At 44.1% G+C, this 24,499-nt stretch overlaps 1 protein-coding gene across 1 annotated transcript in view; it reads right to left on the bottom strand.

The window, feature by feature from the left end:
• LOC308609904 (uncharacterized protein) overlaps nucleotides 1–17,887 on the bottom strand; it is a gene marked incomplete at its 5' end in the record, with an annotated part of 38,049 nt that extends 20,162 nt beyond the window's left edge. The window contains 3 exons of the mRNA XM_081259179.1: nucleotides 17,101–17,378; nucleotides 17,431–17,581; nucleotides 17,750–17,887. Coding sequence (XP_081115305.1) covers nucleotides 17,101–17,378; nucleotides 17,431–17,581; nucleotides 17,750–17,887 — 567 coding nt within the window. The remainder of the gene's footprint in view (nucleotides 1–17,100; nucleotides 17,379–17,430; nucleotides 17,582–17,749) is intronic.
• Nucleotides 17,888–24,499: the final 6,612 nt, after the last annotated feature.

A 24,499-nucleotide genomic window follows, 5' to 3' on the forward strand; every position in this document is an offset into this window, starting at 1 on the left:
TCCTTTGTTCGTCTGAACCACAAGATGGGTCTGAAAACAAGATGCTGTAGGTGATAACAGCCCATACATCACACAAAAAGGCACAGTTAAATAAATGGACAGACCTTGGTTTTTGTGTGATGATCTCCTTGGAGGCCCAAGTTAAGTAGATTTTATTTAAATTGTCTTCTGGAAACACCAGAATCCTTTCTAACTACTTTATGATTTGTTTCACAACATAAAGTTGGAAGGACATTCTGTTTTAAAAGTTCATATTACCCATTGGAAGGCACTTTCCCCACCCAAGGTTTTGTGGCTACATCAGAAAAATAAAGGTTTTCTCATTTACCAATATGAATCGAAGCAGATGTGTGTGAGGCCTCCGATTCATTAGCTTAATCATGAGCATTTGGGAGTATTTGTGCCATATTGTATAACCACAAAAACAGACTAACATTCATTAAAGCAAATTTATTGGCTGTTTGAAAACCCATATAATAATTTTTGTGAAAAATTAGATTTTTATTTTGGTCAAAACTGCAATTTTTTATCTAAGTGGAAAATCTCATTCTGCTCAAATGAGAGACTGAAAAAACGTGGCTATGTAGCTAATGCAGTCTTTGGCTTTCTTCAACAACCAAGTCACATTTCTCCATCATTGACTCAGAGACTGGACATATGTTAATACCTTTTTTGCTTCTGTATGGCCTTAACAGGATGGCAGAACCCCAGTGGTAAGAAGATCTTAAGATCATCCTTGTAACCACAGGACCTCCTGTCCAATTAGCAAACAGAGACATTCCTTCTGGATTCAGTCAAAGAAGAATTCCAACAAGAAGAACGATTTTCAGGATGTGTTTGATCCACTGAGCTCTTCGCACATATCAACTTGTTTAATCCCCACAGAAACCTTATAACGCAAGTACTATAATCCCCATTTAACGGATGAGCAAACTGAGGTTTGGAAAAAACAGCCATTTACCTGAAGCTACACAGCTGAGAAATGACCGAGCTGGGATGTGAACCCAGTTCTGCTTAAAGCTAAAGTCTTCCCCATCACCCTCCATATCGGACACCTGTGGAGGATGTCCACACTGGCAGAAAAAGCTGCCACTGCTCCAAGCTAAAGTATTGTTTCCATGGGGGGCTGCTGTGAGGCTGCAGAAAGGGCTCAGAGCTAGGAGTCAGGTCACACAGGCTCGGGCGCACGCTGCCACCTGGGGCTGGTCACTGTCACTTCTGGGAGGGTGAAGCCTATCTCTCAGGGGTTGGGATGGGGCTGTTAAGAAACACCACAAGGAAGAATACGTGAACCTTCTGTCCAGGGCGGGCACTTGGGAGGCCCTCAACTGTTTCCCCTGTAGTCTCCAGGAGTACAGTGACATGCCTTTCTTTAAAACTATATCTGCAGGGAATTCCCTGGTGGTCCGGTGGTTAGGACTCCACACTTTCACTGCCGAGCACCCGGATTCAATTCCTGGTCAGGAAATTAAGGTCCCACATGCCATGCAGTGCAAAAAATAATAATAATACATAAAATAAAATCTGGTAGGGGAGACATAATATTTTTTTAAAAAACTGTATCTGCAAACTTATTTTTTCTCCCAGTGGTTGGTGCTTAGTACTGAAATATGTTTCCAGACATGATGAAGGGATGTTTTCTAAGTGTCTGTGTCAATAATTAAAGATTAATCCTGATCCTATACATGAAGAAAATCGATTGGGGAGGAGCTGGAGGTCATGTGTAGCCTACATAGAAGTTTACTGAACAGAGTTACATTTGCTCAAAAAATTAGAAGTCGCAGAGCAGACCAAGTGCAGTGCCTGGTACTGCAAAACACTACTCACGGAGGGTTCTGCACCAAACCAACAAACGAGCCTAATTCCGAGATGAAATTTTCAGAGTTCTTCCAAATCTTATTTTAAGACTTCTTTATCATTTGTTTTTGCTTTTTGCTTTTGCTTTCGAAAACAGCAAGAGACCCAACTGAAATGAAAGTTCAACCTAAAGACAGATTGCATCCACTTTTCCCATCATAAAACTTGAAGCATGATTTCACAGTGGTGTAACAGTTTTGGAATTCCACAGGAGGATGAACATGTATGTCATGGACAAACTTGGATGGCCCAAAATCAAGATAAAACACAAAGCCCTAAAAATGATCCTCTTTAGGCAGGTACTCTACATCATAAAAAATAACAGAAGTAAGAAACTTTCCCCATAAAACCATCAGCTGTACTGTGCCAACGAAGATGTGGAGAGGCCTAGATGCCGTGTTGATAGAGGGATGCAGATTCCACTGATGGAATCTTATGTGGTCATGCAACATGACCATAAAGACTGTGCAGCATCTGGAAAAATGTTTTTGATAAAAGGTTGGAATACACAGATGCAAGGTGTAAATGGTGTGTGCACTTAGGTACACATAAATCTGTCCATCCATATAAGAATTGGAAGGGATCATGCAAAAGGTTAAATGTCCTTGTTTTAGGGTGGTGGGATTATCAATAATATTAATCATGTTAAATCGACATACATCTTGGTTATTTAAATGTTTAAAAGGGAGGAAGGGGAAGGGCTGCCAAGCAGGTGTGCTATTTCCCAACACTGGGTCTAACATCCAAAAGGAGGTGGCCACAGCCCAGGAGCAGTGGGAGCTGGGCAGCTGGTGAGCAAAGAGAAATGGGTTTGAAAGAACTCTGTCTCCCACCAACACCTAACAATGCTTAGTGGGGGGCAGGGGCCAGAATAATTAAGGGAAAAGGGGGAAATGTGTAGAAATCTGTGGTGAAGGAGAGGGTTCCCTGAAGGTGTAGGATTACACCAAAGGCCTTTGGGACCCTGACACTGAAGAACAGCAGGATCTAGTGCTCAGAGCTCACCCTGGGCTGTAAAAGCTACTCTGTCCAGCCCTCTCTTCTCTTCCTGAATCACCATGACCCCTCCCAACAGGCTGAGCAGTGCTCTCAGCCCTGCCTCATGCATAGAGAACTGAGGCTCTGGACCAGCCTGGGCCACACAGCCAGCAGGTGGTGGTGGCTGCTACAGACTGAATCATTCAGCCCCACGCCCCCCTGTAATGGGATTAGGTGATGGGGTCTTTGAGAGGTGATTAGGACATGAGAGTAGAGCCCTCATAAATGGGATTAGTGTTCTTATAAAAGAGACCCCAGAGAGCTCCCTCAAGGCTTCTGTCTGCCATGAGAGGACACAGGGAGAAGACCGCCTATGAACCAGCAAGCATGTCTACACCAGACACCAAATCTGATGGCGCCTTGGTCTTGGACTTCCTAGCCTCCACAACTGTGAGAAATAAATATCTGTTGTTTAAGCCACACAGTCTGTGGTAGTTTGTAACAGCAGCTTGAACAGACTAAAGACAGTGGCCTTCTGATTCCTTGTCCAGAGCGCTTCCTCTTCAAACTCAGACCCCTCAAGGCCACCATGACACACAGCACCAGGCAAAGCTGGGCAACCTCCTGGCCTCACTGCTCCTGGTCACTGGGACTCAGGGCACCCCAACAGAATCCTCCATCAGTCTGGAGAGGAGCCTCCTTTCTCATGAGTGCACTCCTATGGGGAGAACACTCCCTGGGAAGGAGATGAAAATGGGCTGAAGGGGGACTTCCCTGGTAGTCCAGTGGTTAACACTTCGCCTTCCAATGCAGGGGGTATGGGTTCTATCCCTGGTGGGGGAACTAAGATACCACATGCCCCACAGCCAAAAAACCAAAACATAAAGTAGAAGCAATATTGTAACCAATTCAATAAAGACTTAAAAAAGAAAAGAAAAGAAAGTGGGCCAAGCTAAGTGGGCCCCAGCAGCAGGCGGCCCTGACTGCCCTCGGCTGGATAGGAAACTCATATAAATGGTGTAGAGAACACACACAACCTTATCACTCCTCCTTCCAAGGCCTCCTGCTGACCTGAGGGAGCTCAGGCCTGGCCTGTGTGCCTGGAACAGGTCATGGCCTCCCTCTGAGTGACATTTCTCTCCTTGTAAAACAATGACAATAACGTCTGTCTTCCACAATTCACCTACCAACCTACTGCCTAGCCCATTAGATCAAAAATCCTTTAGCTGGATTTCAAGCCATTGAGGAAGAATTTCTCCAGAATGTGGCTCCAGCTTGTTGCCCAAGCCTCTCTCTTGTTATTCCTTGGGTGGTCATCTACTTGGTTTTACCAGCCCCCTGTCTTCTTCCCCTCCTAATAACAACACTCCAAATTGTCCTTTGGGGACCATCCTCCACTCCTGGTCCTTTCAGCTCCAGTGGGGTACACACAGATGTGCCCAGTTGCACACAACCCCCACACACATACAGATCAGAGATGCTGCCTGGCTCATCTCAGTGACTGGTGCAGGTAATCCATATTGACCATTGGAGGGAATCAGTGGGACTATTGGGAAAGAGAAACTCTAATGCTGAGGATATGCACCTGGAGCTGCTGACAGTTGCCCTGCCACTTCATGGGAAAGAGTGAGGGCATCCTTGACAAATATGGAGCCAACACAAGGAAACACAAAATCAAGGCACCTCTAGCTGTGCCTGAGCAGACATTTCCCTGGACATTTCAGTTAAATTCCCTTTTTAATTAAGCCAGTCTGAGCTGGGGTCCTGTCACATTGTTATTTGAAAGTTTAAGGATCCAAAGGCAACTAGAAAGGCGGAATCTAATGAGATGATGCTCAATGAAGGTAAAAGAGACACCCTGCTCTGGGGAGCATGATTCTTCCATGACCTCTGGAAGGGGATTTGGAGGCCACAGTGAGATATGGCTGTTGAAAAATTCAAGGGGGCCTATGGCTTGGATTGGGGTGAGGAGGGGGAGCAGAGCTGCCTAGGCACAACTTATGGGTATAGGGCACCACACACGTTTTCAGGTCCACTGATCTGCTTGGTCCTCGGAGTGGCTGGGCCAGTTCCCTCCAGCCCGAGCAGCCTCTTCCAGATACTGAAGGGTGATATGCAGGTGTCCTCGTATTTGTGTATGCCACGATGTGGAAAGAGCTGGAAAGCAAGACCCTACAGTGCTATCACCAGTGAGGAGGCCCCTCCAGTCAGTCACTTTGGAATCAGAACAGCATGCACTTAAGGGTTAAAGACCACAAACTACAAAGCATGGGACTGAGCCAGAGAGAAACCCAAATGCATCAACCTTGCCTTTGACTACTATGGCTAGATGCAGGGCAGGAGAGCAGGACCCTGAGAGAAACAGAAATTTTGCAGCTGGAGAGTGTTCCCAAAGTGTGGAGCAGTGAAGGGGGCATGGTCATGAAAACTGCAGCAGTTTGGATGACTTCCCCCTCCCTCCACCCCCGCCCTGTCCTCCTCTAGGGTAACGTTCTAGGGCACCTATCTGACACTGTTGGTTGCTCCCCAATAGCCATTCCTAAGCTCCCTTCCTCACAAAGCTACAATTTTGTTCCACTGGCAACATGCCCAGACTCAGAGGATTCACCAAGCTTGGCCAAAGTCTCCTGTGGCAACCCCATCACCCTTGACAGGATGATGGTGATCACTGGCCCTGGTTCTGGCTGGTGGCTATAAAGGAAAGTTCCCTAACTCAAATAAAAAAGAAAGCCTCTCGAGAAGATAGCTTTTTCCTGCCCTCTTCCCTTCTACCTTGGCTATTCTTGTGTGAAGACATGTGCTTGGAGCTGCAGCAGTCATCTTGTGACCATGAGGAAAGACCAAGTGAATGGCAGCATTGTGTCTGTGTCGAGGCGTCAGGAGGACCTAGATCCGTGTGTGGCGCCCTTCGGCCGGCCTGAGACCCAGAGTCATTTCCCCTTGATCGCCGAGCGCCCCCAGGCTGCTCCAGGGCTAAGGATACACCAGAAATACATCTACACGTGGAACAACTCCTACAGAACACCTACTGAACGCTGGCAGAAGACCTCAGACCTCCCAAAAGGCAAGAAACTCCCCCACGTACCTGGGTAGGCAAAAGAAAAAAGAATAAACAGAGACAAAAGAATAGGGACGGGACCCGCACCAGTGGGAGGGAGCTGTGAAGGAGGAAAAGTTTCCACACACTAGGAATCCCCTTCATGGGTGGAGACTGCATGTGGCGGAGGGGGGAAGCTTTGGGGCCGTGGAGGAGAGCACAGCAACAGGGGTGCGGAGGGCAAAGCGGAGAGATTCCCGCACAGAAGATGGGTGCCGACCGGCACTCACCAGCCCAAGAGGCTTGTCTGCTCACCCGCCGAGGTGGGCGGGGCTGGGAGCTGACGCTCTGGCTTTGGTCGGAGCACAGGGAGAGGACTGGGGTTGGTGGCGTGAACACCTCCTGCAGGGGATTAGTGCACCACGGCAAGCCGGGAGGGAGTCCGGGGAAAAGTCTGGACCTGCCGAAGAGGCAAGAGACTTTTTCTTCCCTATTTGTTTCCTGGTGCACGAGGAGATGGGATGAAAAGTGCTGCTTAAAGGAGCTCCAGAGACGGGCGTGTGTCACAGCTAACAGCGTGGACCACAGAGATGGGCATGAGATGCTAAGGCTGCTGCTGCCGCCACCAAGAAGCCTGTGAGCGAGCACAGGGCACTATCCACACCTCCACTCCTGGGAGCCTAGGCAGCCTGCCACTGCCTGGGTCCCGGGATCCAGGGACAACTTACCCGGGAGAACGCACGGCGTGCCTCATGCTGGTGCAGCATCCCACTGGCCTCTGCCACTGCAGGCTCGCTCCGCATCCACACCCCTCCCTCCCCCGGCCTGAGTGAGCCAGAGCCCTGCAAGCAGCTGCTCCTTTAACCCCATCCTGTCTGATCGAAGAACAGACGCCCTCTGGCTACCTACACACAGAGGCGGGGCCAAATACAAAGCTGAGCCCTGGGAGCTGTGAGAACAAAGAAGACAAAGGGAAATCTCTCCCAGCAGCCTCAGGAGAAGTGGATTAAAACTCCACAATCAACTTGATGTACCCTTCATCTGTGGAATACATGAATAGACAACGAATCATCCCAAATTGAGGAGGTGGACTTTGAGAGCAAGATTTATTATTTTTTCCCATTTTCCTCTTTATGTGAGTGTGTAAGTGTATGCTTCTCTGTGAGATTTTGTCTGTATAGCTTTGCTTTCACCATTTGTCCTAGGGTTCTATCCGTCCTTTTTTTTTACTTAAAATTTTTCTTTTTCTTAATAATTATTTTTATTTTAATAACTCTATTTTATTTTATCTTATTTTATTTGATCATCTTTCTTTCTTTCTTCCTTCCTCTATTCTTTCTTTCTTTCTTCCTTTCTTCCATCCTTCCTTTCTTTCTTTCTTTCTTTCATTCTACTTTTTCTCCCTTTTATTCTGAGCAATGTGGATGAAAGGCTCTTGGTGCTGCATCCATGAGACAGTGCTGTGCCTCTGAGGTGGTAGAGCCAACTTTACAACACTGGTCCACAACAGACCTCCCAGCTCCACATAATATCAAATGGCGAAAATCTCGCAGAGATCTCCATCTCAACACCGGCACCCAGCTTCACTCAACGACCAGCAAACTACAGTGCTGGACACCCTATGCCAAACAACTAGAAAGACAGGAGCACAAACCCCCAATTAGCAGACAGGCTTCCTAAAATCATAATAAGTCCACAGACACCCCAAAACACACCACCAGACTGGACCTGAACACCACAAAGACAAGATCCAGCTTCATCCACCAGAACACAGGCACTAGTGCCCTCCACCAGGAAGCTTACACAACCTGCTGAACCAACTTTAGCCACTGGGGACAGAAACCAAAACCAACGGGAAATACGAACCTGCAGCCTGCAAAAAGGAGACCCCAAACACAGTAAGATAAGCAAAATGAGAAGACACAAAAACCACAGCAGATGAAGGAGCAAGATAAAAACCCACCAGACCTAACAAATGAAGAGGAAATAGGCAGCCTACCTGAAAAAGAATTCAGAATAATGATAGTATATAAGATCCCAAATCTTGGTAACAGAATAGAGAAAATGCAAGAAGCATTTAACAAGGACCTACAAGAACTAAAGATGAATCAAGCATTGATTAAAAATACAATAAATGAAATGAAAAATACTCTAGATGTGATCAATAGCAGAATAACTGAGGCAGAAGAACGGATAAGTGAGCTGGAAGATAAAATAGTGGAAATAACTACTTCAGAGCAGAATAAAGAAAAAACAAGGAAAAGAACTGAGGACAGTGTCAGAGACCTCTGGGACAATATTAAAGGCACCAACATACGAATTTTAGGGGTTCCAGAAGAAGAAGAGAAAAAGAAAGGGACTGAGAAAATATTTGAAGAGATTATAGTTGAAAACTTCCCTAATATGGGGAAGGAAATAGTTAATCAAGTCCAGGAAGCACAGAGAGTCCCATACAGGATAAATACAAGGAGAAACATGCCAAGACATATATTAATCAAACTGTCAAAAATTACATACAAAGAAAACATATTAAAAGCAGCAAGGGAAAAACAAATAACACACAAGGGACTCCCCATTAAGTTAACAGCTGATCTTTCAGCAGAAACTCTGCAAGCCAGAAGGGAGTGGCAGGACATATTTAAAGTGATGAAGGAGAAAAAAGTGCAACCAAGATTACTCTACCCAGCAAGGATCTCATTCAGATTTGATGGAGAAATTAAAACCTTTACAGACAAGCAAAAGCTCAGAGAGTTCAGCACCACCAAACCAGCTTCACAACAAATGCTAAAGGATCTTCTCTAGGCAAGAAACACAAGCAAGGAAAAGACCTATAATAACAAACCCAAAACAATTAAGAAAATGGGAATAGGAACATACATATCGATAATTACCTTAAATGTAAATGAATTAAATGCTCCCACCAAAAGACACAGACTGGCTGAATGGATACAAAAACAAGACCCATATATATGCTGTCTACAAGAGACCCTCTTCAGACCCAGAGACACATACAGACTGAAAGTGAGAGAATGGAAAAAAGATATTCCATGCAAATGGAAACCAAAAGAAAGCTGGAGTAGCAATTCTCATATCAGACAAAATAGACTTTAAAATAAAGACTATTAGAAGAGACGAAGAAGGACACTACATAATGATCAAGGGATCAATCCAAGAAGAAGATATAAGAATTGTAAATATTTATGCACCCAACATAGAAGCACCTCAATACATAAGGCAAATACTAACAGCCATAAAAGGGGAAGTGAACAGTAACACATTCATAGTAGAGGACTTTAACACCACACTTTCACCAATGGACAGATCATCCAAAATGAAACTAAATAAAAAAAAAAACACAAGCTTTAAATGATACATTAAACAAGATGGACTTAATTGATATTTATAGGACATTCCATCCAAAAACAACAGAATATACATTTTTTCTCAAGTGCTCATGGAACATTCTCCAGGATAGATTATATCTTGGGTCACAAATCAAGCCTTGGTAAATTTAAGAAAATTGAAATTGTATCAAGTATCTTTTTGACCACAATGCTATAAGACTAGATATGAATTACAGGAAAAGCTCTGTAAAAAATACAAACACACACTGGGCTTCCCTGGTGGTGCAGTGCTTGAGAGTCCGCCTGCCGATGCAGGGGATACGGGTTCCTTGCCCGGTCTGGGAAAATCCCACATGCCGCGGAGCGGCTGCGCCTGTGAGCCATGGCCACTGAGCCTTTGCGTCCGGAGCCTGTGCTCCGCAATGGGAGAGGCCACAACAGTGAGAGGCCCCCGTACCGCAAAAAATAAAAAATAAAAAAACTACAAACACATGGAGGCAAAACAATACACTACTTAATAACGAAGTAATCACTGAAGAAGTCAAAGAGGAAATCAAAAAATACCTTGAAACAACTGACAATGGAGACACGACGAGCCAAAACCTATGGGATGCAGCAAAAGCAGTTCTAAGAGGGAAGTGTATAGCAACACAATCCTACCTTAAGAAACAGGAAATATCTCAAATAAACAACCGAAACTTGCACCTAAAGCAATTAGAGAAAGAAGAACAAAAAACCCCAAAGTTAGCAGAAGGAAAGAAATCATAAAAATCAGATCAGAAATAAATGAAAAAGAAATGAAGGAAATGAGAGGAAAGATCAATAAAACTAAAAGCTGGTTCTTTGAGAAGATAAACAAAATTGATAAAGCATTAGCCAGACTCATCAAGAAAAAAAGGGAGAGGACTCAAATCAATAGAATTAGAAATGAAATGGAGAAGTAAGGACTGACAGTTCAGAAATACAAAAGATCATGAGAGATTACTACAAGCAACTCGATGCTAATGAAATGGACAACCTGGAAGAAATAACAAGTTCTTAGAAATGCACAACCTGCCAAGACTGAATCGGGAAGAAATAGAAAATATGAACAGACGAATCACAAGCACAGAAATTCAAACTGTCATTAAAATCTTCCAACAAACAGAACCCCAGGACCAGATGGCTTCACAGGCGAATTCTATCAAACATTTAGAGAAGAGCTAACACCCATCCTTCTCAAAGTCTTTCAAAATATAGAAGAGGGAGGAACACTCCCAAAATCATTCTATGAGGCCACAATCACCCTGATACCAAAACCAGACAAGGATGTCACAAAGAAAGAAAACTATAGGCCAATATCACTGATGAACATAGATGCAAAAATCCTCAACAAAATACTAGCAAACAGAATCCAACAGCACATTAAAAGGATCATACACCATGATCAAGTGGGGTTTATTCCAGGAATGCAAGGATTCTTCAATATATGCAAATCAATCAACATGATAAACCCTATTTACAAATTGAAGGAGAAAAACCATATGATCATCTCAATAGATGCAGAGAAAACATTCGACAAAACTCAACACCTATTTATGATAAAAACCCTGCAGAAAGTAGGCATAGAGGGAACTTTCCTCAATATAATAAAGGGCATATATGACAAATCCACAGCCAACATGGTCCTCAATGGTGAAAAACTGAAAGCATTTCCACTAAGATCAAGAACAAGACGAGGTTGCCCACACTCACCACTCTTATTCAACATAGTTTTGGAAGTTTTAGCCACAGCAATCAGAGAAGAAAAGGAAAGAAAAGGAATCCAAATTGGAAAAGAAGAAGTAAAGCTGTCACTGTTTGCAGATGACATGATACTATACATAGAGAATCCTAAAGATGCTACCAGAAAACTACTAGAGCTAATCAATCAATTTGGTAAAGTAGCAGGATACAAAAGTAATGCACAGAAATCTCTGGCATTCCTGTACACTAATGATGAAAAATCTGGAAGTGAAATCAAAAAAACACTCACATTTACCATTGCAACAAAAAGAATAAAATATCTAGGAATAAACCTACCTAAGGAGACAAAAGACCTTTATGCAGAAAATTATAAGACACTGATGAAAGAAATTAAAGATGATACAAATAGATAGAGAGATATACCATGTTGTTGGATTGGAAGAATCAACATTGTGAAAATGACTCTTCTACCCAAAGCAATCTACAGATTCAATGCAATCCTTATCAAACTACCACTGGCATTTTTCACAGAACTGGAACAAAAAATTTCACAATTTGTATGGAAAAACAAAAGACCCCGAATAGCCAAAGCAATCTTGAGAAAGAAAAAGGAACCGGAGGAATAAGGCTCCCTGACTTCAGACTATACTACAAAGCTACAGTACCTAAGACAGTATGGTACTGGCACAGACACAGAAAACTAGATCAATGAAACAGGATAGAAAGCCCAGAGATAACCCCACGCACATATGGTCACCTTATCTTTGATAAAGGAGGCAGGAATGTACAGTGGAGAAAGGACAGCCTCTTCAATAATTGGTGCTGGGAAAACTGGACAGGTACATGTCAAAGTATGAAATTAGATCACTGCCTAACACCATACACAAAAATAAGCTCAAAATGGATTAAAGACCTAAATGTAAGGCCAGAAACTATCAAACTCTTAGAGGAAAACATAGGCAGAACACTCTATGACATAAATCACAGCAAGATCCTTTTGGACCCACCTCCTAGAGAAATGGAAATAAAAACAAAAATAAACAAATGGGACCTAATGAAACTTCAAAGCTTTTGCACAACAAAGGAAACCATAAACAAGACCAACACACAACCCTCAGAATGGGAGAAAATATTTGCAAATGAAGCAACTGACAAGGGACTAATCTCCAAAATTTACCAGCAGCTCATGCAGCACAATCCAAAAATGGGCAGAAGACCTAAATAGACATTTCTCCAAAGAAGATATACAGACTGCCAACAAACACATGAAAGAATGCTCAACATCATTAATCATTAGAGAAATGCAAATCAAAACTACAATGAGATATCATCTCACACCAGTCAGAATGGCCATCATCAAAACATCTAGAAACAATAAATGCTGGAGAGGGTGTGCAGAAAAGGGAACACTCTTGCACAGCTGGTGGGAATGTAATTTGGTACAGCCACTATGGAGAACAGTATGGAGTTTCCTTTAAAAACTACAAATAGAACTACCATATGACCCAGCAATCCCACTACTGGGCATATACCCTGAGAAAACCATAATTCAAAAAGAGTCATGTACCAAAATGTTCACTGAAGCTCTATTTACAATAGCCCGGAGATGGAAGCAACCTAAGTGTCCATCATCGGATGAATGGATAAAGAAGATGTGGCACATATATACAATGGAATATTACTCAGCCATAAAAAGAAGTGAAATTGAGTTATTTGTTGTGAGGTGGATGGACCTAGAGTCTGTCATACAGAGTGAAGTAAGTCAGAAAGAGAAAGACAAATACCATATGCTAACACATATATAATGGAATATAAGAAAAAACATGTCATGAAGTACCTAGGGGTAAGACGGGAATAAAGACACAGACCTACTAGAGAATGGACTTGAGGATATGGGGAGGGGGAAGGGTAAGCTGTAACAAAATGAGAGAGTGGCATGGACATATATGCACTACCAAGTGTAAAATAGATAGCTAGTGGGAAGCAGCTGCATGGCACAGAGAGATCAGCTCGGTGCTTTGTGACCACCTGGATGGGTGGGATAGGGAGGGAAATGCAAGAGGGAGGAGATATGGGAACATATGTATATGTATAACTGATTCACTTTGTTATAAAGCAGAAACTAGCACACCATTGTAAAGCAATTATACTCCAATAAAGATGTTAAGAAAAAAGAAATTAAATGTAAAGTTGTGAGAGGAAAAAAAAACAAAAATAATAAAAATAAAGTGACAGGGTAAACAAAACAAAACCAAAAAAAAAAAAAAAAGAATGGCAGAGAATGACCTGGCACCCAGTCACGGCCAAGTCATTGAACTAACCCAGGATCTGCAGGCTGACTTCCAGGATTCTCAGGTTATGCAAGATAATTCAATGACTGTACTGTTTAAGGAATCACACTTGGGGATTTTGGTACTGACCATCAAAGACTTACTGACCACCACTTTCCTCTACATTATCTTATTTGCTCATCAGTACACAGGTAGTTGCGACCATCGTATTAGGGAAGAGGAAGCAGGAGCTCAGGAAGTTGAAGAGGTTAAATGCCAGGACTAGTAAATAGTGGAACTGAAGCCCCATTTATCATCTACCCCTCTCTGCCTGCTGGTGTAAATTCATTCAGCTTTCAGATCCCCGAACTTCAGGAGCGATGTTGCAAATCTTCAAAGCTAATGTGTAAAAGTCCAATTCAACAATTCCAAAATATATCTGTGAAAGGAATGTCCCAACAGTTGGCTCATTCGAAACATGCTGCTATTATTATAAAGCTCTCCTAAACTTCTGCAAAATAAAACAAGAAAAAAAAAAGTGGAGAGATAAAGTGAGCATGCCAGGAAGTAACTATAAACTTCTTTGGTTTGCGAGCCAGGAAATGTCAAGGAAACAAATGTAGCTATGATTTATACTCCATCTCCAGTTGTGCCATGGGATTCAAAAATTGGCATTTTTATTAAAGCATACACCTTAGAGCAGTCCTGATAAGTGAAAAGCTGCCACAGAGGCCAAAAAAGCTACATTTGATTCTGGGTTTTATGGTAACTTAACCAATATATATAGTTGATGGTAGGGAAGGAAAGGGCTTGAATTTTACCCTGAGTCTCTGGGTTTTTCTTGTTTTCAAACTGATTGGTCTGGAGAATGGAAGACCAACAGCCAACAATAAATCACTCGTAAGCTGAAAATAGTTTCCTCTGAATACAACTAAATATTTCTTTAATTCTTGCATTAAAATTTTTGCTGTAGTATAGCAGCTATTTTATTTACTCTAAAATTTAAGCTTTTGTAATACTGTAACTATAGGTATAACTAATGGGGGGCTTGATTACTGAGGCAAGCTCTTTAAAGCACTTTAAAAGCATAATATCATATGCTTGTTTTGCATTTATATTTTTGGGTCATACTGAAGATACTATTGTTAATGACTCTTGCTCAAAAATCTTGCTTTTATTTTCTGAAAACCATTTCTTTATTTTGTACCATGGGAAGGGTCTTTAATAATGATGAGTTATCATGAATATCCCTTTTTTGTAGCTTCTATATCTACATTATCAGGCACATCAGCCAGTCCCAAAGAAGTTATTTCACAGTTCTGTTCCCAAGGGAACAAAGACAGTGGGTCCCATATTAACAGTGGCTTCTGTTGGCTTATTGTTTCCTTATTTTTTCTGACATTAAAGTTGTGTATGGTTGGTAAGGATTTCTATTCTCTGAAAACAAGCTTCTTGGTAAAAGGACAAGCTGCAGGCATCCTCACATACACAACTACTTCAGCACAGGCTGAAAGGATGCTTCACTGAGAACAAATTAGAACTGAAAAACATGTTCAAGTACAAAGGTTCTTTCTTTAAGAGATTTTCAGTTCATTATTTATTTGTCCTTCATACCGAAGAGTTTTCCTAAATTATCTTCACATCTATTTAAACCCAATTACCGACTCCCACTATGCACCTCCCATGAGTCCCCTCATCTCAGCCAGGGACTCTCAGGGTCACTGGCCAGGCCATGTACATTTCGCATCCAGTGACATTTGTAAGAAGAATGGCTAGGAGCAGGAACAGACTGGTGCCCTGGGAAAGAGATGCCTTTTCAGAGGGACACTCAAACAGCCAGAAGCTGAACCCCAACTGCATTCATAGTGTGGCATCTCAGATGCTCCAAGTAGAGACTCCTCAACACCAAATTTGGTTAGCTAGTAGCACGAAGTGTTAAGATGTGTCCTATGCTAATGGTATAGCCTGCAGAATGGTATAGCGAATTTCAAGTGGAAATCCCAGGATTTCAAATTTTCCCTTCCCCTTACTAATGAAGAGGAAAGAAGTGCGGGGTGGGGGGCGGGGGAGAGGGGTATGGAGAGAGAGAGAGAGAGAGAGAGAAACAGAGAGGGAGAGAGAGGGGGAACACTCTGCCCAGTAACTCATTGGAAGCAGGATGAAGCCTCCTATGATCTGCATAGTTCAGGACTTGAAAATCTCAGCAGTGGCTGCTTTCCCAGGACTCCCCTCCTTATTAATGGACACAATTTGCAAGTTCCTTCTAAAAGGTTTTACTGGGATTTCTGATTTACTCAATCAAAGCTCGCAGTTTATTTTTTATTAAGTAAAAGTGGCCCCCCATTTGAAAGAACAGCCACAGTTATAGCACTAACAGGTAGAAAATTTACTGGCCCTCCATAAATCAATTCAACATCCTTGTCTCTAAGGATTTGCCAAAAGGTAATGGGCTGCAATTATGAAAACATCACCAGGAGTTGCCAGCAGGGCTGCAGAGAGATTTCTAAAGTCTGCAGGCACTTTCAAGAGGAACATAGGAAATCATTTCATGAAGCAGCAATTTTGCCCCAAACCAAATTAGAAGAGATGTGATACTGGCTTAAATTAAAGTGACTAAGAAATAGGTATGGTGAACACAAAGGCATGGTACAGTCTTCTCCCATTCACCTTAAAGAATCTAAATTAACTCAAAAATGGATACACAGCTACAGTAATAAAGATCACAGCTGGGCACAGCTCAGGGGAAATGGTAGTAACAGCCCTGCCCATCCTCTCCTCTACCTTGAAACACTGTGGTGCTATTCATACTACAGTTGAGGATGCCCCTTTGGGGAGTATGCTTGCGACCTTGGGGTAGCTGCCTTTCCTAGGAAGAAGAGGATGGCTCAGGCAAGGGAGGCCAGCACAAACAGGGGCACTCTGGCCAGTCTACCACCACTGTTCTATGGGGAGGTGCCCTGCTGGAGGTTTTGATCAGCATGATGGGTGAGAGAATTGAAGTCCCAAATGTGGCTCCTGCTTTGAAGACACATAGCAGCAACCTTAACAGAAGTGTCAGAGAGTCTCATATGATGCTTCCAGCAAGGAAACTCAGCATCTGCTGGGTCCACAATGCCCAGGTGGCATCGCCTAGGTGGCGACGACCGAATCCAGAGTCTGTATTTTCTGGCCCAGACTGTTTTTTATTCCCCTCACCCTGCCAAGCTGATGTTGGCACCCCCTCAGGTCTGGGTTGCCCTGGGTGAGCGCTGAGCCCAAGCAACCCCAAGCACAGCACAACATCTCCAAGATGGAGCTGTTCTGAAACACTTTCCTGAGGGGCCGTAGGGTGGACAGGGCAGGTTGGATTGACCATGTCCCTTCAAGGGCCCCATCCAGGTTCTGACTGAGGTTTCCTGCCACCAGGAAACCGCCGGTCTGCTGGGGGCCCCACACATCTGCAGGTATATCAGCGTTGGGAACAGTAGCTGCTACCAGTGACAGAAGTCACCACACACTTCCCGCAAGAGCTTCTTCATTATCCCGGCACAGGTAGGAAGGCAGGCCCTTAATGCAGGCGGGAAGCCACCGGTCCGAGCGCACACACCCGTGGAGACTCGCCCCCAGATCTGTTATTTCAAAGCCCGCAGTCTTTCCTCTTCCTCCCCCTGCTCGTCCCCGAAACAGCCCTTCTAGGTTGTTTTTCACGTAGGCCGACCCTGAGGCTGGAGCAGGAACAGCAGGACCCCTCGGCCGCCAGCACCCGAGCCTCCCTCCCCACCCCACCCCACCCCCGACCCCGCGCAGGCTGCTCGGACGGACTCAGCCGCTCACGGCTGGCCGGCGGCCGCTCCGCACCGCGACGGCTCCCGGTGCACGGACAATCCCAGACCCATGCTCAGTGACTTACCTCGCGCAGCAGGTGCTCAAGTTGCGGCTCGGCCCAGGCGACCAGGGTGTCCAGCGACCCCGCGCGCCACAGCAGCTCCCGCTCTTCCTCGAGCGCCGCCACCCGGCCCTGCAGCGCGGCGGCCTGGACGCCCAGCAGCAGGCAGGCGACCGCTGAGCCGGCGGAGAGCGGCAAGCACAGCGCGCTCACCGCCCAGGCTGTGGCTGCTGTCGCGGGGAGCTGCGCACCGCCGCCGCCCGTCTGGCAGCCCTTCCGCGCGTCACCGCTAGCGCCCTGGCCTGGACTCAAGGTGAAGTCATCGCGGGTGGACTCTCAGAGAGGATGGTGCACAGAGCCGGGGTCGCTGGCTGAGCGTGCTGGAGAGCCCGAGGAACGAGTTCGGCCCAGCGCGGGGCTTGGTCTCCAGGCAACAGCGGACTGTGGCGCACGCCCCCTTCCCTGCCGCCAGCTCCTCCACAGCGGCCACTTTGGGCAGTTTCCTCTATGCAAATAGACCCTGCCAGAAGAGGGGCCGGGACCCACCCAGGGGAGGAGCGGCCAGGCCAGAACTGCGTGGCGAGGGGGCGGGGACGGAAACGGAGCTGGCTCCTCGGAGCCCCACAGCGCGTACCTGGCTGACCCCACGCGCAGCACGCACCTCCGCCCTCACCTGGACGCCGGGCTGCACCCACTCCCGCGCATGCACCTCTGCAACTCCGCAGCCCGAGTTCCAGCTGCGATTCCAAGTGGTCTGTGGTGCACCCAGAGACTCAGAGCGCCTTCTGCAGCCTACCCCTGGCTGCGGCATCATTCATTTGTTGGGAAAATTCCCCTCGACTTGTGAATTAACCTGACACTTTGAAGTGTCAGAAGTTTTGAGGTACGAAACTTCAAACCCTGTGGAAAACTTAGTGAATCCTTTCTAGATGGTGCCCTAGTGCCGCTTGGTGGTGGAAAGCGACCTCTTGTGCATTCATACTTACAGACGCAGTCAGGGTCGGGATTGAGCCTAGTGGAAGGATGCCTCTTAGAATATTTAATACTCTCACCATTTATTATGTGCCAGACATGCGGTGCTGGAAACAAATGGTAAGACCTTGTTCCTGACCTAGAGAAGTCTTTCATTTGAGAAAATTTAGGCTTTAACAAATGCAAAAGATAGGGGAAAAGAACTCCAACTTTTGATGAGCTGATGGCTTAATTCTGTAGTGGAAACACCACTTGGCCAAAAATAATCATCTAGTATGCACCACATTTAACCTATACTGCGATTCTGATGCAAATGTACACCCCAGGGGTAAAGTAGGAAAGCCTGAATGAGAATCAAATGGCCGGAACTGTCTTTTTCAAGAAAGGGGGGCAAGGCTGGAAGTCAAGCACATTCTCTGCTGGCTCAGATTCCTACCAGGCATATTGTATCCTAAAATGGGTCCCACATAACTCTCCCACTAACTCCAGTAATAATCAAATAAAAACAACAGACTTGCTTGGACCTTTGTAATTTGGGCAAATCCACAGCCGTTTTTGAAAACAAGACCTGTTATATCTTCCCACTCTCTGGGTATCTTTGGATTTATTAGCGTCTTTGGATAGATTACTTATCTCTTAACGCGGTTGAGGACCTTCAGCTGACATATTCCTCCTTAACTCCTGAATTTGGAGGGGAAAGTTACCTCCAAGATTGGAATAAAACAAATGGTTGGCATCTCACCTCTGCAAATTTGTAGCTGTGACCTTAGGTAACTTGGGGTCACAGTTAAGTGGTTATACAGTGATAGGTCTTGCTAAGATCAAGCATATGCCCAATAAATTGTCTGAAAAGTACTTGCTCAGCAAACTGGATTGTCTTCTTTGAAAAGAGGCCAACAGCATGTTACAAGTGGGCACATCATTCTTGCTACAAACACATAGTTAAATTGCCCAACACCTGTAAAGTATTGTTCACCATATTCCAGAAGCTTCTGTGTATTAAACAAGCCAAGCTCCTTGGTCTCTTTGGCCTCTGCCCTTGCCTACAGCCTCACTATCTGGAATATCCTGCTCTCAGATCTTTGAGCAAGATCCTCCTTCAGGTCAAGGTCCTCAGGTCCTTAAACCTCACTATCTCCAAAAGACCTACCCAGACTGTCCAATCTAAGGAGGCTTCACTCGCAGTCCTCAGAAGGATTACTCAGGAAGATCATTTATCATTGTTTGAAGTTACCTTTTTATTAACAAGACAAAGTTATCCATTTGTCTTGTTCACCCCTGTTTTCTCAAAGAGCAGTACAGGATCTGGCAAATATTTGTCAAGTGAATTAAGGAAAGGCGAAAATAGGTTTACTGTCTACAGCTTAATTTAAAAGACAAGGCAGAAAATACTCTATTTTGTAAGCTGGGGTCCTGGAAGGAACAGATGGCATCCTCAGACTGAAGACAGTCTGATTGTAGAGACTGTCTACATGGTGGGGCAGATAAAGGGAAGTCAACAGGGGATGTTGAAGAAGCACTCTGGAGTATAAACAGTGGGAGGCCACTATCATCTCTAGCTACAGGGGGGAGAAGAACGAACTGTGTGGGAACCCTGTGAATGCTCGGAGCTCAACAAAGGTCAGCTCAACAGCAGCTGTGGCCTTTGGTCAAGGGATACCACCTCTGCAAAACCATGGCTTGGAAGGTAAGGAGCTGGGGTATAATCTCTCTCTCCTCTTACTCTCTGAACTGCTGGGCCTCCCACTGACCAAACCTACAGGGCAAGGGAGCCCAGATGATGCAATGCAAAGAGGTCAGCCTCATAAGGGCAGAGAGCTGAGTCAGAGTGGTGGAGAGCAGATCTGGGAGGTGGGCAGGAATCCACTGTATTCCCTAACATGCATATAGATTACCAAGGTCAATCTAGCTACTGCTGCCTCTGAAATGGCTAACCTGTCAGCGATAGGCACTAGTCCTCAGGGAGACCAACTGGCTACTTGGTGGCAAATCAACTACTTTGGACTCTCTCCATCCCAGAAGGGCCAGCACTTTGTCCCTCACAGGGGTGGATAGCTATACTAGGTATGGGCTTGTCTTCCCTGTTTGCAGAGCCTCAGGCAGCACCACTATCCATACAGATTCCCCATTCCACAGGTGTGGAGTCCTATATAACAGAGCATCTGACCAGCGAACCCACTTTACAGCAGAGGAAGAGGGGGAGTGAGCCCATGACCATGGAATCCACTGGTTGTATTACATCCTGCACCAGCCAGAAGCAGCCAGCCTCACAGAACACTGGAACTGCCTTTTGAAGGCACAGGTGAAGCACCAACTCAGAGTATTCAGAGACAATATGCTAAAAGACTGCAGTGCCATCTTTCAGGATGTGGAATACGCATTAAATGAGGGACCTCGGGCTTCCCTCGTGGTGCAGTGGTTGAGAGTCTGCCTGCCGATGCAGGGGACATGGGTTCGTGCCCCGCTCTGGGAAGATCCCACATGCCGCAGAGTGGCTGGGCCCCTGAGCAACGGCTGCTGAGCCTGCATGTCTGGAGCCTGTGCTCCGCAATGGGAGAGGCCAAAGCAGTGAGAGACCCGCGTATCCCAAAAAAAAAAAAAAAAAAAAAAAAGAGGGACCTCTACATGACCCTTTTTTTCCAATAATGCATGGGTCCAGGAACCAACGGGTAGAAGCAAGAGTAGCTCCACTCACCATCACGTCCCGTGACTCACTGGGGGATTTTGTGCTTGCTGTCCTCACAAAGCTGGGCCCTGCAGGATTGGAGGTCCTACTTCTCAAGAGTGTTACACTTGCAAGGCCACACAGCAGGGATCCATTCAACTACAAGCTATGGCTGCCCCCCAGGGCACTTTGAACTCTGTGTCCAGGGACCTGAAGTCTAAGAGTCACCATTTTGACAGGAGTACCTGACCCTCAACAGTAGGGAGAGGAGGCTGCTTTTATACAGTGGGGACAGGGAGGAATATGCCAGGCACCTTCTGGCACTCCTTTGCCCATCCTAACTGTAAATAGCAAGTGCAGAAACCCAGCCTGATGTTTCTCAAGGGCTCAGACTCTTCAGAATAAAAGGGCATTATAAAATATTTTATTCAAAAAGCATTACTTGGGTCAGATAGGGTTGATAACCACTGTATAAGATTATAAATAATGTTGATAATGAAGAGGTTCACACATATTCAAAATGCTCTGTTTAAGAAGGCAGGAGTACTTAAAAATTTTTTTTTAATTTCCAACAAAAATGGTTCAAATTAAGCTTTAAGTCTTAAAAGGATAAGTTTCAATTACATGAGGAAATTGTTACTTAGAAAAGGCAGTATGATATTGTGGAAAAAGCGTCAGGTATTGACGTATAATGCCTAGATTCCAGTTCTGGTTCCACTAATAGCTCACAGCTACTTACTATTTCAGACCCCCAGTTTTCTAGTTTGCAAAATGGATATACCAACAGGGACTAGACTTACTCTATCTGAAACTAGAAAACTAAACAAACTATATGAAACGGCAGTTTTCAAGATACTGGACATCAGGCAATGAGGGACAGTGACCCTTGGGAGATGGTGGAAAAATGAAGTGAGCCCAAGGATTGTCCCACCTTACTCTATGGAGAGATGTTTTCAGGCCACAGTGCAGGGAGGGGGACCCAGGCAGAGCCACCCTAAGGTGAAGGAGCTGCAAGTCCAAAGAAGCTGAGGCAGTTAGAATTTGCAGGGTAGAGGACTGGAGAGCAGAGCTGCACAGAGAAAGAGAACTCTCCGCCTGAGGTCATCACATTTGTGAGGAAACTACTTGGGCCAGGACAGAACCACTCAAAAGGATGAGACTCTAATTAGAGAGGAAGCAATCCCCACAGCCCACAGGCCAGGGAGAGCTCTTCTTCCCACCAGCCAGCATGGAAGACCTTATAATTCAGAGGGCATTGGGTAGAGTACTCAAAAGATTTTGCATCAGTAGTGGGCATAAACTAGCCCTAGACTAAATGCTGCTCTCGTCCTGCCTAATAAAGCTTAAACCCCAAACCTGAAAAGATCAAAATGATGCAAGTAATTTAATCATGTTCCATAATAAAGCTCAAGTGAATATAAAAATACCCAATAACCAACAAGGTAAAACAAAAAGCCAAAATTACCAGGCACACAAAACAGCAAAAAATATGACCCATGATAGGAGAGACAGCAATCAATCAAAACCACCTCAGAAATGAAAGAGATGATAGCATTAGCAGATAAGGATATTAAAGGTTATACCTGTATTCTATATGTTCAAGGAACTAAGAGGAGAGACTGAACATGTTAAGTAGAGACACAAGATTTTTGTTAAAAGTCTAATCTAGAGGCTAAAATGACAATGTTGAGATGAAAATTAAACTCTATGGGATTAAAGGTAGGTTAGACACGGCAGGAGGTTAACAAAGTTGCAGTAGATGGGACTTCCCTGGTAGCTCAGTGACTAAGAATCCACCTGCCAATGCAGGGGACACAGGTTCAAGCCCTAGTCCGGGAAGATCCCACATGCCATGAAGCAACTACACCCATGCATCACAACTCCTGAGCCTGTGCTCTAGAGCCCGTGAGCCACAACTACTGAAGCCCGAGCACTTAGAGCCCATGCTCTGCAACAAGAGAAGCCACCGCAATGAGAAGCCCGCACACTGCAACGAAGAGTAACCCCCGCTCATGGCAAATAGAGAAAGCCCATGCACAGCAATGGAGATCCAACACAGCCAAATAAATAAATAAATATATTTTTTTAAAAAGGAAAATATAGCAGTAGAAACTATCTAAAATGAAACAGAAGGAAAAAGCTTGAAAAAAAAGAAAAAAAAGAACATGTATTATCTCTTTAAAAGATATTAGATGGCTTAAGGCAAAAATAACAATGTATTGCAGGGTTTTAACATATGGCTAAGTAAAATGTATGGCAAAATGGTATAAAGCCCAGGAGGGGAAAATGGTAGTTTACTGTTACAAGATTCTTTTACTGTATGTGACATAGTATGATATCAATTACAAGCATACTGTGATAAGGATGTATACTACAAACTCTAAAGCACATGCTAAACACACACACACACACGCACACACACAAACACATACACACGGTTTAGCTAATAAACCAGCTAATAAAGTAGAATTATGAAAAATACTCAGTTCAAAATAAAGCAGAAAAAGGAAAATGTGAAGAAATGGGAAAAATAAAAAAATAGGAAGATGGTAATCTAAACCCCAAAATATCAAAAATCCCATTAAATATAAATGGTCTAAACACAACTAACAGGCAAAGATTGTGGCACATATATACAATGGAATATTACTTAGCCATAAAAAGAAACGAAATTGAGTTATTTGTAGTGAGGTGGATGGACCTAGAGTCTGTCATACAGAGTGAAGTAAGTCAGAAGGATAAAACAAATACCATATGCTAACACATATATATGGAATCTAAAAAAACATAAAAAATGATCATGAAGAACCTATTGGCAAGATGGGAATAAAGATGCAGACCTACTTGAGAATGGACTTGAGGATATGGGGAGGGGGAAGGGTAAGCTGGGACAGAGTGAGAGAGTGGCATGGACATATATACACTACCAAATGTAAAATAGATAGCTAGTGGGAAGCAGCCACATAGCACAGGGAGATCAGATCAGTGCTTTGTGACCACCTAGAAGTGTGGGATAGGGAGGTTGGGAGGGAGGGAGACGCAAGAGGGAAGAGATATGGGGATGTATGTATATGTATAACTGATTCACTTTGTTATACAGCAGAAACTAACACACCATTGTAAAGCAATTACACTCCAATAAAGATGTTTTTTAAAAAAAGATTGTCAGATTAGATAAAAATGCAAGACACGAATATATACTTCCTACATAAAACACTTCATAGATAAATAAATAAATAAATGGATGGAAAAAAGATGTACCATGGTAACATAAAAATGGAAATAGTATCTATTTGTGGTCATTTCATATAGCTCCAATAGGACTAAAACCAAAAGGATAAGAAAATCATTTATAGACTATAGAATACTGTATAAATCAAGAATATAGGGTATAAATCAAGAAATGGTGAAAATAACAGCTACTTTATATAAATTACCTTATTTAATCCTCACAACCACTCTTGGGAAGTTAGGTATTAGTATTTCAACTCATAGATGAGACTACAGAGAATACCTAATTTGTCTACCTATACAGGGAATCCCAGGGTCTAAATTCAATCTGACTCTGCAGGCAAGCATTGTCACACAAGTCATATTGTTCTCACGTGTGCAATTATTGTGAGGACACACAACATAACTTAAATGTTCCTAAAAGTAATGGGAAAAAATATTAAAAATTAATAGCAAGATCTTTAAAAATTAAACTCCTCTATTAATGACATATTCTAATCATTTAGGCCTGTTATTATCAATCATTCTCAAAACTGTACCTACTCATGTTGCCTT

Source organism: Mesoplodon bidens, assembly GCF_964165515.1.
Source record: "Mesoplodon bidens genome assembly, contig: HAP1_SCAFFOLD_92, whole genome shotgun sequence".
Classification (NCBI taxonomy): Eukaryota; Metazoa; Chordata; class Mammalia; order Artiodactyla; family Ziphiidae; genus Mesoplodon; species Mesoplodon bidens.